Source organism: Bombina bombina, chromosome 5 (genome assembly GCF_027579735.1).
Source record: "Bombina bombina isolate aBomBom1 chromosome 5, aBomBom1.pri, whole genome shotgun sequence".
NCBI lineage: Eukaryota > Metazoa > Chordata > Amphibia > Anura > Bombinatoridae > Bombina > Bombina bombina.
This window is the reverse complement of record NC_069503.1, coordinates 979,218,872-979,235,194: the sequence shown is the minus strand read 5'-3', so window position 1 is coordinate 979,235,194 and position 16,323 is coordinate 979,218,872. Positions and strand designations below refer to the sequence as shown.

Genomic DNA, 16,323 nt, shown 5'->3' with positions numbered 1-16,323 from the left:
AAGCTAGTCCATGTGAGCCTGCAACTACAGTTGTAAGCTAGTTCATGTGAGCCTGCAACTACAGTTGTAAGCTAGTTCATGTGATCCTACAACTACAGGTATAAGCTAGTTCATGTGATCCTACAACTACAGGTGTGTAAGCTAGTCCATGTGAAGCTAGCCCATGTGATCCTACAACTACAGGTGTAAGCTAGTCCATGCGAGCCTGCAACTACAGGTGTAAGCTAGTCCATGCGAGCCGGCAACTACTGGTGTAAGCCATTTCATGTGAGCCTGCAACTACAGGTGTAAGCTAATTCATGTGGTCCTACAACTACAGATGTAAGCTAGTCCATGTGATCCTACAACTACAGGTGTAAGCTAGTCCATGCGAGCCTGCAACTACAGGTATAAGCTATTTCATGTGTGCCTGCAACTACAGGTGTAAGCTAATTCAACTACAAGTCCTAGCCATAAGCAACTGGTTGTACAAGAGCAGGAGGCATGGCTCCACAAGCAATTGCTTGTGCCATCTTAAATTCTGATGCAGCCTTGTTTGATAAATGGGGCCATACTATGTTCACTCTTAAAGGGACAACCAAAAGCTTGAATGAAATGAAGTGATTTATTACAGTGTTACATGTTTGTATTACTGACCCTAGCTTACTATGTATTTAATCCCCACATATGGGTTAGATAAATTTAATGTCTTACTTGATAGATGCATGAGTGGAACACTGTCGCTAAGCCAGCCAGGAATGCAGTTGCATGTATCCCCTAGTCATCAGCTGTGTTAATCATTAGCTGCAATGTTTCTGGTTTGAGCAGTAACTTATATATGTGTTTAACACCTTTGTGAGGGATAAACACATAGGTAGGATCAGTGATGCAAAAAAATTACATTCTCTAATCAATTAAAGGATATATTTTGTGCATTAGAATATCACTTAAAAGTGTATTTTTAGTATCTGTCTTTAAAATAAATGACCAATAGTAACATAGTAGATGAGATTGAAAAAAAGACCGAAGTCCATCGAGTTCAACCTATACAAATCTAATATACTTACAAAAAAGCTCCAGTTGAGCTTAAATTTATCCCATTAAAAGGTGACCCATTTAACACAAACAATCATATCACTGAATTCTGTTTCTAGCCAGAAATGTAACAAAACTATTTTTAAATGTATCTAATGTATTGGCATTCACTATCTCCTTTGGTAATGAATTCCACAATTTTATTGCTCTTACAGTAAAAATCAGAGTTGAAAATTGAAATAAAAGCTGTACTATATAGCAAACTATTCATTTATTTATTTTTATTTATTTTGATTTATTTTTATTTTTTTATTGAGGATAATAAAGTTTACATGCATAAAGAAATTAATGAGGTTCATATAGTGTCATATATTAATACATCATATTTAACAAGCAAGGCTTTAAATATTATCATCATATTTGACATGCAAAAGTATACATGAAGAGTTTCTTCCCTCATTGTTATCTTTCCTCATGTTTTCTTACCCCTAACTTTGAATAGGTCACTCTTGGACCTTAATATTGTAAATTCCTTGTAAACAGGGGTTAATGTTAGTTTTAAACACATTGACAAACAAGTGTATCCTAGAACAGTATAGCTAGTTAATAACAATTTCAAATAAGGATACATTAACCAGAACTGGCCCCATATACAAGCTTTATAACAATGCTGTTTTAGGCAGATTTCTATGTCTCTTAAATCATATTTACTATTGGACCATGCAGAAATATATATATTGATCCGGTGGTCATAAGCAGTGGTGTTAGCTTAATATGAGTATAACTTCAGGTCTTAAGTGTAGAGTAGGTGTGTTCAGATCTTTTTTGTTTATATTATACTATTGTTGGCATCAGGATGTTATATGTGGAGATCTCGATTTAGCGGCAAGATTTGAGAAGCCTCATGAGCATGTTATTAACTTTTATCTCCCCCGCGGCTTTGGCCCCAGAGGAGAGGCCCATGTTATCCCAACACAGCGTACAATTGTGACGCCCTGACATCGTTTCTCATAACAAATTATGCGCAAAGATCATAATAAGCATTGTGTCAGTATTGCATACATTACCTACATTATGTTGGCAAACTTATCTAAGTAGAATGATACAGGCACACTCGTTCGCTATTTTTAACCACTTGCATATATACATTAAACGGAAGGGGGAAAAAAAAAGAAAAGAAAAGAGAAAATACAAAACATGCATATTATTTAAGCGCTTTGTGGTTAGGGAACAAAGAAGAACAAATAGTCCATCGTAACATTAAAACAGTGTCTTTAACATTTACCGGCAACTTCACAGTGATATTGTGATACATGCTAGTTCAACCATAAGGTTTTGTCTCCTGGTATGGTGTAAGTTTAGGAGTTCCATTATAGCTTTTCTGCTGGAGCCGAACGACAGACCGAGGTGTGAGTTCTGATTTGGGTGTCCTTAGTGAGTTCCCAGAAGGATCATAAGCCGGCCATGTACAGCGTGTTTCAATTAGCCCAGTCATATAGTTTTTAACATCTCCTGAAGATATGAGGAGTGATGGAAGGTATGTCTCTCCTGCGCCCATCGCACCCAGAGGACCCCCCCCAAGGTCCCCTGAGAGCGCAGACAGGGGCGGAACTCTCTCCCTATGCTTAAAATTATATGAAGCTCCAAAGATGTTTGGATTCGTCAGGGTTGTATTCTTTGGGTTTGGGTAAAATCCAAGGTTGATAAAGTGACGTATGACTCGTCCCATATACAGGCAGCAAAATCCACTGGAGTTGTGGGTGCATTTTTCACCTTTGATGACCTTTGCGCTGTCAGAGGTGCCATTTTGGGGAAAAGATGGCGAAGTTTCAATTCTAGAAGTATAGATTTTTTGTCTGTCATTTTAGTAGTCTGGTCCTCTTCTCCTGGCCATATTGTCGGATGTGATCCGACATTGATGTGACGTTGTGGGGCTGGTTCCTCAGTTTTTGTAGATGGCAAATTTTTTATAAGTTTTTGTAAGTCCTGCTCTGAGGGCATCCTGTCCAGTATGTTTTGTAGCATGGCCTCTATTTTTGTGAACCGGAGGTCTATTATGTCCGAATGATTATCAATCCCCATGCTTGTTCTCCTTTTTCTGTTTGAAAATGAATCTTGTTAGTGATAACAGCCAGTTCTGGCGCAACACCACGGTGACCGGGGGGGGGGGAAGCTGCCTGTATAAATGCCGCTGATACAGGCCTCTTTAGTCCAGTTCCGTCTTAAGGCTCATAAATACAGCAGACAAAACAAGATCTGCAGAAAGTGATCTATAAGTGTTCAATATCAATCCTATTGTCGTATGCTGTGAATAAATGTCAATAATCGGCGGATTATAGCATTTTCGCCTGGAGCTCAGGAAAAGTGCGACTACTCAGAGCCGCTAGTAGGACAAGCCCCCCAGCAAACTATTCATTTTAACATTAAAAAATGCAATAAAACCTTATAACATTGAAACTGACCTCTATAATGTTTTTATATATGGAAGACACTTACTCTTCACAGCCCTTACTAATAAAAGAGACTTAGAAATATTAGATTTTGTGATTTGCCAATTTTGAGTTAATTTATACATTTGTATTTTTTGAGATAATACATTGCACATTTCTAATTTATGGCATAGAGAGAATTGTAGATACAGAAATGTTGCTTGTCTGATTTCTATTGTGATGAGAATCTTTTCAGAAATTAATTAGTTGTCTTACCTTCCTTTCACATGCCATTTCCTATTGAACTGTGGTTGATGCAAGTTTATACATAATTGTATTTGTTCATCACTTTGTAAAAATTAGTTTTAAAACATGGCTTTATGCTAACTACCTAATGTATTGTTTTATATTTTAATTGCATTTCTAAAGATCTTATATTAATGAAGTAATATTATGGAGTCAGTCAAAAAGTACAACAAATCTGAAGTAAAATACACTTTTTTAGTAAATCAATATTTCTTAAAGGGACACTAATGCCAAAATTAAACTTTCTTGATTTAAATAGAGAATGCAATAAAAAAAAAACTGTCTAATTTACACCCATTACATTCTTTTTATAATTATACTTTCTGAGGCACCAGCTGCTACGAAGCATGTGCAAGAATTCAATGTGTATACATATCTGAATCTCTGATTTGTTGATTGTTGCCATATGATAGAATGAGGACAGAAAACTGGAACGACATTTTGAAATGCATCTCCTTCTTTGGAATTTTCAGTAAATGTTATATCTTTGTATTTTTATTATATATTCATTATTTATGTAATTCTACTGTTTTTTAGACTTGTGCAGCCAAGAAATTTTCATTTTGGATGAAATTTTCGTAACGAAAAAAATATTTGCTGGCTCCACTATTCGCTATTGTTAAGTTTAAAACAAAAAGAATACTGAAGTGTATTTAAATATTTACATTTCTTTTCATTAAATCAAATGTAAATGTTCAAAGCTACAGGTGAAAAAGTTCACCTGTAGATTTATACTTACCTTTTTGCTCGCTGGGAGTGCGCAAACCTAATCCTCTTCTTGCCAGAGTGCTGGTTGTGCTAACAGCAGGTTTAATGCGCTCTGCTCCCATGACCTGTCAGCATGGTCGGGCTCTGGCAAGAAGAGGATCGGGTTAGGCAGCTCACTAGCACGCAAAAGCTACAGTATGTATTAATCCTTACATTTTTTAAAGGAAACTATTAAATATTAAAAAGTCAGTATAGATTAGTTTTCTTTAATTTTCGTTTCATTCATTAGGATATTCATTTTAAGAATATCCACTTTTTGTTATGAATGTGTATTCGTAATGAAACAAATGCACATCTCTACTGTATTTAATTGTCCTTTAAGTATCAGTAAAGGGCCAAATTTAATGGATTTCCCTTCATGAGGCAGGTGAGTCAGACAGAGCCACTGGTCAACACAATCAGGGAAATACTTAAAATCTGGCCTGTTATGGAGTACTTAACCTTTTAAGGCCGTTATGGGATTCTGTTCCATCCTAACCACGCTGGGCTTTAGCGTCGTTAGGATGGAATAGAATGTCCTAGCCGTTTGGCTGTCCTGAAGCCAATGGCGCTTTCTGGACGTGATCGCGGTCTGGAGGGCGTGCCTAGCATCGTAGGGACGCCCCCCTGACCCAATCCCATCATTAAAATCTTGCAATCACATGCACAATCGCAGGATTTCAATTTGTGTACATTGGAACAATGTAACCCGGTCATCAAAGGATTAAAGATATAAACTGGAGTAAACAAAGCAGTTTACATTAATAACATTTATTTTTTGATCCTACAATTTACGTTAAAAACTACACCGTTATCATGATAATAGCAAAGGTAATCTATCTGATATCCTGTTAGTTGTGCCTCCATTTTATACACTCTACTGTTATACTAATAGTATTTATTTATACAAGCCTTAATAAAGCATATGATAAGTATTAATATATCATTAGCAGTGTGTCTGGTGAGATAATAAATATGTTTAGTGCCAAACTGCCGTACTAAGATCATTTAATATTATGCAACCAACCCAATCTTAGCCTGTATTATAGTTTCCATATTTATTTAAACACCAAAATGACCTAGAACAATTGTTTTCAACTTTCGCTTATTAAACTCTAATACATCAGGAAAGTTCCCTATCAAAGGAAAATATCTTCTGTAAGACAACTTTACACTTTTTTTATCTAGTCCCACATTATCACTAAATAACGTTTTTGGGGTGTTATATATCGAGTCGCAACATCTGTTTTATTGCATTTGGAAACCTTGATTTCAGCAAGGCATCCGCTTTTCATTGTTTTTCCTAAGTAAGTGATCTGTATGTCTGTTTTCAATTTGCATCAAAGTGCATCTAGCCCTGTATTTTCCTTTGCCTAAAGCCATGCATAGGTCCCTGACAGCAGTGTTATAAAGGAATTTAATAGTTGTTTGCTTTCTAAATCACGGTTTCATCGTTGAATTCAAGTCCCGCTGAACCAAACCAAATAGTTCTAAGTACAGGTTAAAGTTTCTTTGTGGAAAATGAAAATTCTTCACATGATTTTAATCCACCATCCAAAAGGAACTTTCACATCCTAAAAGCACTCAGGATTTTCCACACTACTAAATTTGAAAGATCAGATAGTTGAACCAAATTTGTATTACTACATAACAGAGTTACTGCAGACCTAAAGCTCTGTTAGACATATTGCTCCTGTTGGTACAGCATATTTCTTGAATATTATCCCACTTGGTCTTCTGGATTGAAATCTACAGTTTTCAGTATGGTATGTTATCTGAAATAGAAAGGCAATTTTCTCTCTGTTAATAGATAGGGGTCTGGGAGAAAAAAAAAAGAGACAAACATATTGTTGTACTGTTAAGTTAAAAATCTAAAGAATCACCGCTACATATTATGTGCAACACATGTTATTAAGATAGGGGGACCATATTGCCGCTTTAAAAAGGGACACATATGAAAAATACACATGTCAGGGTTCTTAAACAAAACATTTCTTTAAACAGCCCTGAAAACAGCCCTGACATATGTCTTTTTCATGTGTCCCTTTTTTAAGCGGCAATATGGTAACCCTATATTAAGCTAACAACATATATATGTAGTGTCATGATAGATCATTAATCCTGGCTGCATTTTTTTTTGTTCAGCTGGTCTCTGTTTTGCTACTTTTTGTTTGTGTTTCTTCTAATTTTTGCTTGTCTGATCCACCTGTTTTTATTCCTCATCTTGTCCCTTCACTTACTGCTAATTCTGTACTTGTTCGGCTGGTCATAAATACGTTTTTCCTTCTCTCGCTCCTTCTAGCCAGTGGCGTCACTAGGGGGGTGCGGGGGGTGCAGGCCGCACCTGGGTGACACCCTCCAGGGGGTGACACCAAAAAAAAAATTTTTTTTTTTTTTAATTTTATTTGTGAACATTAGTGGGACTGGGGACTGCTAGCCTAAATCTGCTTGCCTATCTGTGCTCACTGCTCAGTGACGTGTGGAGCAGTGGAGTCACTCACTGCTTGCTGTCTCTCTAAACGGGAACTGGGAAATCATGAGGGGGGTGCCTGGCACCTGACCGCATGACTGTCTGACACTGTCTCTAAAATGAAGGAGCCACGTATGATGCCCACCAGACCGGTACGGTTACGGTACACTAAGTGCACACTAAAGAGTTAGGAGGGGAGGGCGGGCGGGGGTCCGGGGGTGGACAGAGTGCAGAGGTGATTGGCCATAAGAAGCGTTAGGCACGCTGCCCAGGGCTGTGCACTGACAGACTTGGAACAGAGTCAGAGAGCAGAATTTTTATAGTTTGCGCGCCTAAACCTTTTCTTCAGTGGTTTATTTTAGAGTGCTCTGTTTATGTTTCATTTGATGCTCTGCTGAACCAGGGAGCAGCTCTAGGCATGAGCTTTATAACTAATGCAGTGCAGTTTACATATTTTGTATGAATGTGTGTCTGAGTTTTTGTGTGTGTGTGTCTCATTGTTTTTGTGTGTGTGTCTCAGTGTTTTTGTGTGTGTGTCTGAGTGTGTTTCCGAGTGTTTGTGTGTGCATCTGAGTGTGTTTTTAAGTGTGTCTGAGTGTTTGTATGTGTGTGTGCCTGTGTTTTTGTGTGTGTCTGCTTTCTGGGGGGGGGGGGGTGACACCATAACTTACCACACTGGGTAACACCAACCCTAGTGACGCCACTGCTTCCAGCCTCTCAAACTATGTGCCAAGCCTAATGAAACTTATAAGAATCAGGAGTTAAGCAATATTAAAATAATAAAAGAAAAAGGAATATGATAGTAGAAACATATACACAATAATTAACACCTTTTGTCTTAAAATAGTTTCTTTTTAAGCATAATTGTGGTCAAAGTGCATTAATGGACCCATATGTCCTATTTATATCTGCTAAAATGCACACAAGCATAATCTATTATTGCATTGAAGCTATAACTGAATGTTATTTCTCATTTGACATTAAAGGGATAGAAAAGTCAAAATTGAAATGTGCATGGGTGCATTTTAATTTGAAATAGAAGCATCTTTGCAATATATTTAAATTAGAAAAAATGCTTCTAATAAAAGTTATTACTGGCTTTCTGTGACATACGCACATATCCTGTGAGGGCTATGCACCAGTATTCAAACACCATGCCTGCTTAACGAGCTAGCAGTGTTGTGTATTTCTTGTTTGAAGACATAAATTTGTGTCATACAAACCACTCTGTGAAAGTATAGTGTTTAAATAGTGGTGCCTCACAGGATATGTTCGTATGCCGCAGAAAACAATAATAGCTTTTACTAGAGGCATTTTTGCTAATGGGAGTATATTTTAAAAAATGCTTCTATTTCAAATTTAAATGCACCCATGCACATTTCAATTTTGACCTTATTATCCCTTTAAATAAATCTTACATTTTGTAGATGCCGGCCCATTATTGGTGAACAACCTGGGTTGTTCTTGCTGATTGGTGGCTAAATTCATCCACCATTAAAAAAGTCCTGTCCAGAGTCCTGGACCAAAAAAAAAAAGCTGAGATGCCTTATTTTCAAATAAAGATAGCAAGAGAACGAAGAATATTTGATAATAGGAGTAAATTAGAAAGTTGCTTAAAATGGCATTCTCTATCTGAATCACGAAAGAAAAAAATTGGGTTCAGTGTCCCTTTAAATTAATGGTTGACGTGTTTTAATCTCAACCATATATCTTGGTGGAATACAAGGAATAATTTATCCTGAGATGGGTCATAATTCTTAAAGATCAATATCAGCCATGGCTATTGCTTTGAAGTCAGAATAACTAAATATCTTGTTCCTAAAATGTCTAAAATGTATCTTTGTTAAAGAAGCCACATATCTAAGTATATGCGATAAAAATATACCCCCTTTGTTTATAGTAAGTCTAAAAATAAAAAAGAGAGAGGATGAGGTAGAGTTTAAATAATTTTCCTACTGTATTTGCCCCCTGGACTATAATTATGGTCACAGAATATGCATAGAGGAAATTAAGGGCATTGACAACAATAAAGTAAAAAACAGAAATAAACTTTATTGAAGAACTGTGTAAAACATAAGATAATTGAACCCCCCCACACACACAAACACAAATGTTAAATATATAATAGTACAAGATTATTTTGTAAAATAGAAATATCATTTTATTTTTAGAAAATGTTTTAATTAATTTATATAATTGTCTTTTTCTTATAATAAAAAGTCTGTTAGAGCTCCACCCCACCCCCCAATAGATATAATTGGTTTTCATTTTTTGGTCCTCTGAGATGAGATATTGAGGATTTATTTCTTAGTGGGAAATCAACTTAGACATGACTATAAATAGAACACACTTTCTTGGTTATGTAACAGAAGCATTAAGCAAAAAGTAGTCATTGTTATATACTAAAGTGTTTTTCATTTTTTTTTATTTTCCCTAATAGTAACAAACGGCACAAGTCATTCACCAACAGCACTGAATGGAGCTCCGTCACCTCCTAATGGCTTTAGCAATGGGCCTTCATCTTCTTCCTCATCTTCACTGGCAAATCAGCAGTTGCCTCCAGCTTGCGGTGCACGGCAGCTCAGTAAGCTGAAGAGATTCCTCACCACTTTGCAGCAGTTTGGCAATGACATTTCACCGGAAATTGGGGAAAGAGTGCGCACTCTTGTACTTGGACTGGTGGTACGTAAAGCTGATTGTGTGTTGTGCCTCTTTAAGGGGGCTTTTATGATGACTACCTTTAGATTAAGCAGAGCAAGTAGGAAAAGTGGGGTCAGGTGGATTGGCAAATGGTGCATTGTTTTGTAGTCAAGGGACACATCCATAGAAAAACCTTCTTAATAGTATTTATCTAATATAATATTTTCCAAAATGATTAACTGACTAAGGGATATGTTATGCCCTGAAGCATTTATTGTTTTCTTTGGACACTCACAACATTAATAAAGGTTCAATTTTATCAAGAGTGTTTGGAGGCCGGTGTATTCTTCTGATGCAATAAAATGAAATAGTTATTGATGTATTTAGCCACATATATGTTCTTGTATTCTAAAGGCCAATTGTTCTCCTATGTAGTACATATATTATAAAACTGAACATATACTGAGAAAAATGTATACTATTTTAGTTAAAGCAGATAAAGGGCCCATTATCTAGACTGGGTTTTAAGTGTATGTATATATATACTGTATATGTATATATATATATATATATATATATATATATATATATATATATATATATATATATACATAGGTTTCTCTATTAGGGTATTAAAGTATTTTACGTATTTTGTCACAACCTCGCCAATTTTTAGTTTGCGAGAAAGAACAGTGAGAACTGTAGGGTAGATATGTTTATATAATTATGCTTTGATTGAGAGACAATTTCATTCACGCCCATGGAACACCGATGTTCAGCCCATTTTATGAGAAAACAACAATTACGCTTTATATTTAATACTTATAAGTACGAATTTCTTTGTGTTTTTTGCACATCCAGTGTACTTAAATTACAATTTATGCTGCACATATTTATTACAATTTATTCCTGTGTAATTTGCATACAAATTTACGTTTTAGAAAAAATACGATCTTTGGTGAGAAATTTTGTTACAATTTTTTAATGTTTCTCTGCATATTTATGTGTGAATTGTACAAATATTCATTTTGTTTGGTTATTAATTTACAATTTTTATTTTGCACTTTTGTAATATATGCATCTCCTTCCCATATGAAAATGCATGGTACCCCCCAGCTTTCAGCATAAAAAGTGGCTTAGATAATTCAACCAAGGAAAAATAAGTACTGGCAAACACTCTTAAATAATTTCACAAGCCCAGAGACCTTTAGATAACGGACCCTATGTATTCTCATAGTACCCAGAAACCAATTAGCCGGTTATTTCTAATCAATTACAATGTTTGCTTTGAACATAATCTTCACATCTTTCTTGCTTTGGAAATAGTGGTAGTCTTTGATTTCTTGTTTTTTTCTTTTCTTTTAAAGGAAAATATGAGATTCATTTTTGTACTCACAGCATGGTAGAAAAATATTTTATAAGTACATTATTGAACTAATAGGCATACCTATTTAAAACACACATACTCACACATAAAGATATAGATACTTTTAAATAACAAGAATAATTTGTGAAAGTGTTTCCGTTGTTGTTTGGATGCTCATTTTGATTTGAAGAGACATTACACACAAATTGTAAGATGCATTATAATGTAACTTTATATCTGAGAGGATTTTTTCGATTAATAACACTGATTTTTTGGCCAAATTAGTATATTGTATTATGTGTTTTCTTATCAATGATCTCCCTCCACCAACAGAACAAAATGAACCTTGCAAGCCAATCACAAACTCTTACACATATATAGGATTTGACCATAATTTGTTGTTTGCACATGTACAATTAGAGACTGGCGGTAGCCCTATCCTCTACTCTCCCCTTAAGGTGGTTTTACACTCAGCTTAGTTAAAGGGACAGTAAAGTTAAAATTAAACTTTCATGATTCGGATAGAGCCGTCAATTTTAAACAACTTTTCAATTGACTTCTGTTATCAAATTTGCTTTGTTCTCTTGGTATCTTTTATTAAAGAGTAAAACTAGGTAGTCTCACAATACCTCAGGAGTGTGCACATGTATCAAGTACTCTATGGCAGCAGTGTTAGCAACATTATTTCTAGCTTTGTTATACAATGTTGCAAAACACTGCTGCCATAGAGGACTAAAGACACGTGCAAACTCCTGAGCTCTTATGAGCATGCCTAGTTTTACTCTTAAATAAAAGATACAAAGAGAATAAAGCAAATTGCATGCTCTATTCGAATCATGAAAGTTTAATTTTGACTTTACTGTCCCTTTAATTCATGATTTAAACAGACATATATCCCTGTTTAACCTCAATGTAATATCTAAATAAAATTATATAGATATCAAAATAACAAGAGTATTGCATTGAGCAATGATACTTTTTATTGGACTAACTATACATTTATAAGATGACAAGCTTTTGGAAGACACTCTTCCAAAAGCTTGTCATCTTATAAATGTATAGTTAGTCCAATAAAAAAAGTATCATTGCTCAATGCAATACTCTTGTTATTTTGATATCTAAATCTCTGGACTAGCACGGCTACTCCAATCACCATATATATACACAAAAATATTCCCACCTAAAATACCTAGTGTGCATGCTGTTATTGCAAATAATGTCTTTCCTATCATGGTTGTTAATTGAACACTGATAAACCACTTTAAGAGAGCAGCTGACTGGGTAAACATTGTAGGGGGAAGGAGTAAATACTAGTTCACAGAAAAGTAGATAGAAGTAGATAACAGTATTAACCAAGGCCCCTCTGGGAAAAAGTGAAGTAGGCAATATTTTTCAAATGTATTTTACACACAAAAGGCAGCAAAATAAATGAATCATGTTGCAATACTGTTATATTCTCAATAATGAAACACTTTATGCATTGCTAAAATCTGAATTTAATAGCCCTTTAAATCCTTAAAGATTTAAATCAAAGTACTAAATTGAATTCTGTCCTTATTGGGTAAATTAAATTACTATGCAGTGTACCAGCTAAGAAGCAAAATGTATTTTTTTCTACAGAATTCTACATTGACAATTGAAGAATTTCATTCCAAACTACAAGAAGCTACTAACTTCCCACTGCGACCCTTTGTCATCCCATTTTTGAAGGTACTGTACAGTTCACCGATCTGGAAATTATTTCAAACCATATTGTTGCTAGGTCACAAATGTGTGTTTTACAGTTTTTCTTTTTTAGAAGCGAGAGAATGAAAAATAAATCTGAGCTAAAAGGACTTTGCCCTGATAGACACTCTTATCTAGGTGACTTTTTGCCCTTCAGCTTTTTCTTCATATTATTTATGGTTATGTTGTGTGTGAAAGAGCTGAGAGTGAATAATTCCGGTTGGTTCAGTTTTTTTTTTAAGTCTGTGTCTTTGGTATAGAAGAAGGCTAGTGAATAATAAGCAGTAATACAACTAATTCTTAAAATAATTCTTCAATGCTTTTCATGGGCAAAAACAATAATCCCATAATTTATGTGTTGCCAAATGAAACACCTCTTGTATGTTAATAGATATTACTTTGTTTTTTATGTATTGCAATCATCTTTAAATATTTTAAATGTGTTGAGAACTGTCTTTTTTCCAATAAAACACACAATTAAAAATAATCTTTATTAGACACGTGCATTTGTCACTTTTGTTTAGCAACAAATTCTTTTTGTGAACGTTTAACACAGAAAGGTCTGTGCAAATCCAGATCTTTATTTGTTACACTTACACAAGAAGAAGTCTGTTTCCAAAAAGAGACGAATGCCACTGGCGGTGGCAATATTCGGCATTTGTTGCTAAACAAAAGTAACAAATGCACGTCTAGGGGTATATTTATGTAAGTGCGAGTGGACATGATACGATGTAGCATATCATGTCCGCTGCACATCGGTAAAGCATTCGCTGTCGGCATTTATCATTGCACCAGCAGTTCTTGTGAACTGCTGGTGCAATGCCGCCCCCTGCAGATTCGGGGCCAATCAGCCGCTAGCAGGGGGTGTCAATCAACCCAATCGTATCAGGTTGATTTCTGTCTGCGGCCTCAGAGCAAGTTATGGAGCAATGGAGTTTGATGAATTGACCCCCTAGTCTTTGTATTATAAAGATTTTTCAACTGTTATGTCACTAGATTCTACATTTTATTTTGTATGTATTGGTTCATGAAACTTTTAAAAGATACATGGGGGTTAAAATGTACTAAGCAATGCCATATATTTATAGTGTGTATATCCTGTTCATTACAATCTTCATACTGCTGTTTGTATGATAAACCATATTCATTCCTATTAGAGAACAGTAAGATGAAATTATCTGCTTATGCACAGATATTAGATCTTGCAAATTTGAGCTTGGATTTGAGGCTTATTGTTTTAATTTATTTTTCTATTATATAACCTTTTGTAAAATTTTCATTCTGTTTGGTATCTATGATGTATTCTCATAAAAAGACATTTTTCTACAGCAAACTCGGTAAATCACTGAATTCTTTAATGGAATATTCAAGAGAAAATTGAAATATGTAGCAGTATTACTTCAAATTTCAATAAATAGAAAATTTGCAATACTTTTATATTTTGGTAATAATTGTTGTTATTCTAACAAGCTGCCACTGATGCAGCAATAACTGATTGCATGGATATCTTCCATTCATGCATGCCCAAAGCATTGTGGCAAACATAACTGTATTGCAATCATGCTTCTAATGTTGTCAGAAATGCTTTACTGTGTATTTCAAATGCATTGTGTATGCCCCTTTAAGTTATTGTACATATTATTGATTAGAATGCAGCATATATCTTGTGTTTAATTCTTAACCCTAATAACATTGGTCATTTTTAATGTGTCTGATGTAAGAATTGTGAATGCATTTAAGTAACATTCTGGATAACCTTATATTAATTCACTTTATATGAATTTAGCTGGTCTTGAATGTTGCTTTTCTAAACACAGATTTCCCATCTCCTCCAATATTAATATTAACCATTTTACTTTGTGGTGGGCTTATTAAGAAAGGCACTTAGTTGTCAGAATCTGTATTTAACAATATTTTTGATTCACCAGTTTTTGGTTTAGTGCATACTATAATTTGCATTTAACATGCTGTTATTAATTATATTTTGGAAAAATAAAATATCATATTGATCATAACTGATTAGTTAGGCTTTATTCACTAAAGTAAGAACCTTCTCTTTATCTGGTGATAGAAAATATTGCAGTCCACATGTTCTAATTAGTATTATCATTTATATGCTATAATATTCTGCAGTATTAGAAGGTAAAAGGAGTAAAAACAAGCTCTATACACAGACTGAGAAGGATATAGAGAGCCCTGCTCCCAAGAGAGAGACTTTAAGCTACACAATTTAAGCTATTCACTAAAACATGGAGAGATATTACACGCTTTAGTGAATTCACTCAATGTAATATAGGGATTATAGATTTTTATCTCAATGGAGCGAAAACAGTCACCTTTTTGACATGAATATCTGATGGTGACAGTCTTGTCCAGCCATTGTATTATTGCTGGATTATAAGATTCTATTTTGTTTTCAGGCCATTACAGCAATTTCAGGTCATAAGTGACTATAAAAATTCTCTTACTTCTATGCAGCACTATGATCTCTGACCCAAGGTCAATAGTTTGAGCTTAGTGCATCCCATCATTTTGCAGTTACCCTGTATAAATCCCTCATCAGTGGACCATTGTTAGGTATTTATTCTCCCCCCCCCCCCCATAGTCTTCAGGGAGAAAACAATCTAATTATCATATTCATGAGGTTGAATTCCGCTGATCATAAATTATCTCATCAGCAGTGAAACTATAAAAATTCTTAAGAGCACATTATAGGAGATGGGTGACTTTAGCATGGGTATTTTATCCATAAAATGGTCCTCCTTATAATGTCTTGTAGGGAAAAAAATAAGTAGATGGTGATGACATATTTTTTATTTTATAATACAATGGTGAGATCCTCATAGTTAATAAACGCTGTGTAAAACTGTGAACACTACAAATAATTAAACCTTTATCTGACTATGCTTTTATTATAAAGAACCTAGTTAAAAAAAAATTCTTACTGACCTTTATCAAAACAGCAGCTATAAAGAAGCCAGGAACACAACAGAACTTAGTATCATTAGTACCACACCATATTAGTTTCATAGATAGACTCCTATACACTAAGGGCCAGATTCCAAGTGGATTGCTAAATTATTGCGCGCCCGCAAACAGGCAAAATTGCAATCCTTCCCAGCAATGCGAATGCAAACTTGCATTCGCATTGCTGTTAACATGTAATACCAATGCACATTAGCGTGCACTAGTATTACATAGTGGGGCACTAATATAACTTTCTTGAAAGCGATATTTAACCCCCCACTTGTAATATGGCCATAAAAGTATAAATATTTTCATAGACATGCTATGCTAGGTTTTGTTAAAGCTTCTTATTTTGATTTTCTAACTAACAGGAAGTGCATATTTGTGTGAAACTTGTTTTAGATATAACTGCTCAATGGCTGATCAGGAAAACTCACTCAGCTGCTACCCAGTGACACAACAGAAACATACAAATAATGGGGGGGGGGTTAAAAAAAATACAAAACTGTAATAAGTATAAAGTAGTATATTTCAGAATAGACAAAAATAAATGTAATGTTCCTTTAAGATAAAACTGTCACAAAAAGCTTCCATCCAAAATGCATTACCTGTTTAGATTAAAAAATAATTTATAATTACAAGTATATCATTCTTCTTCA

General features: G+C 34.8%; 1 protein-coding gene across 3 annotated transcripts in view; it reads left to right on the top strand.

The window, feature by feature from the left end:
• The window catches only part of RUNX1T1 (RUNX1 partner transcriptional co-repressor 1), a 160,931-nt gene that overhangs the window by 103,961 nt on the left and 40,647 nt on the right, over positions 1-16,323 (top strand). For all 3 annotated transcript variants that reach the window (XM_053715194.1, XM_053715192.1, XM_053715193.1), the window contains exons 3-4: positions 9,407-9,648; positions 12,593-12,682. In XM_053715194.1, coding sequence (XP_053571169.1) covers positions 9,407-9,648; positions 12,593-12,682 — 332 coding nt within the window. The remainder of the gene's footprint in view (positions 1-9,406; positions 9,649-12,592; positions 12,683-16,323) is intronic.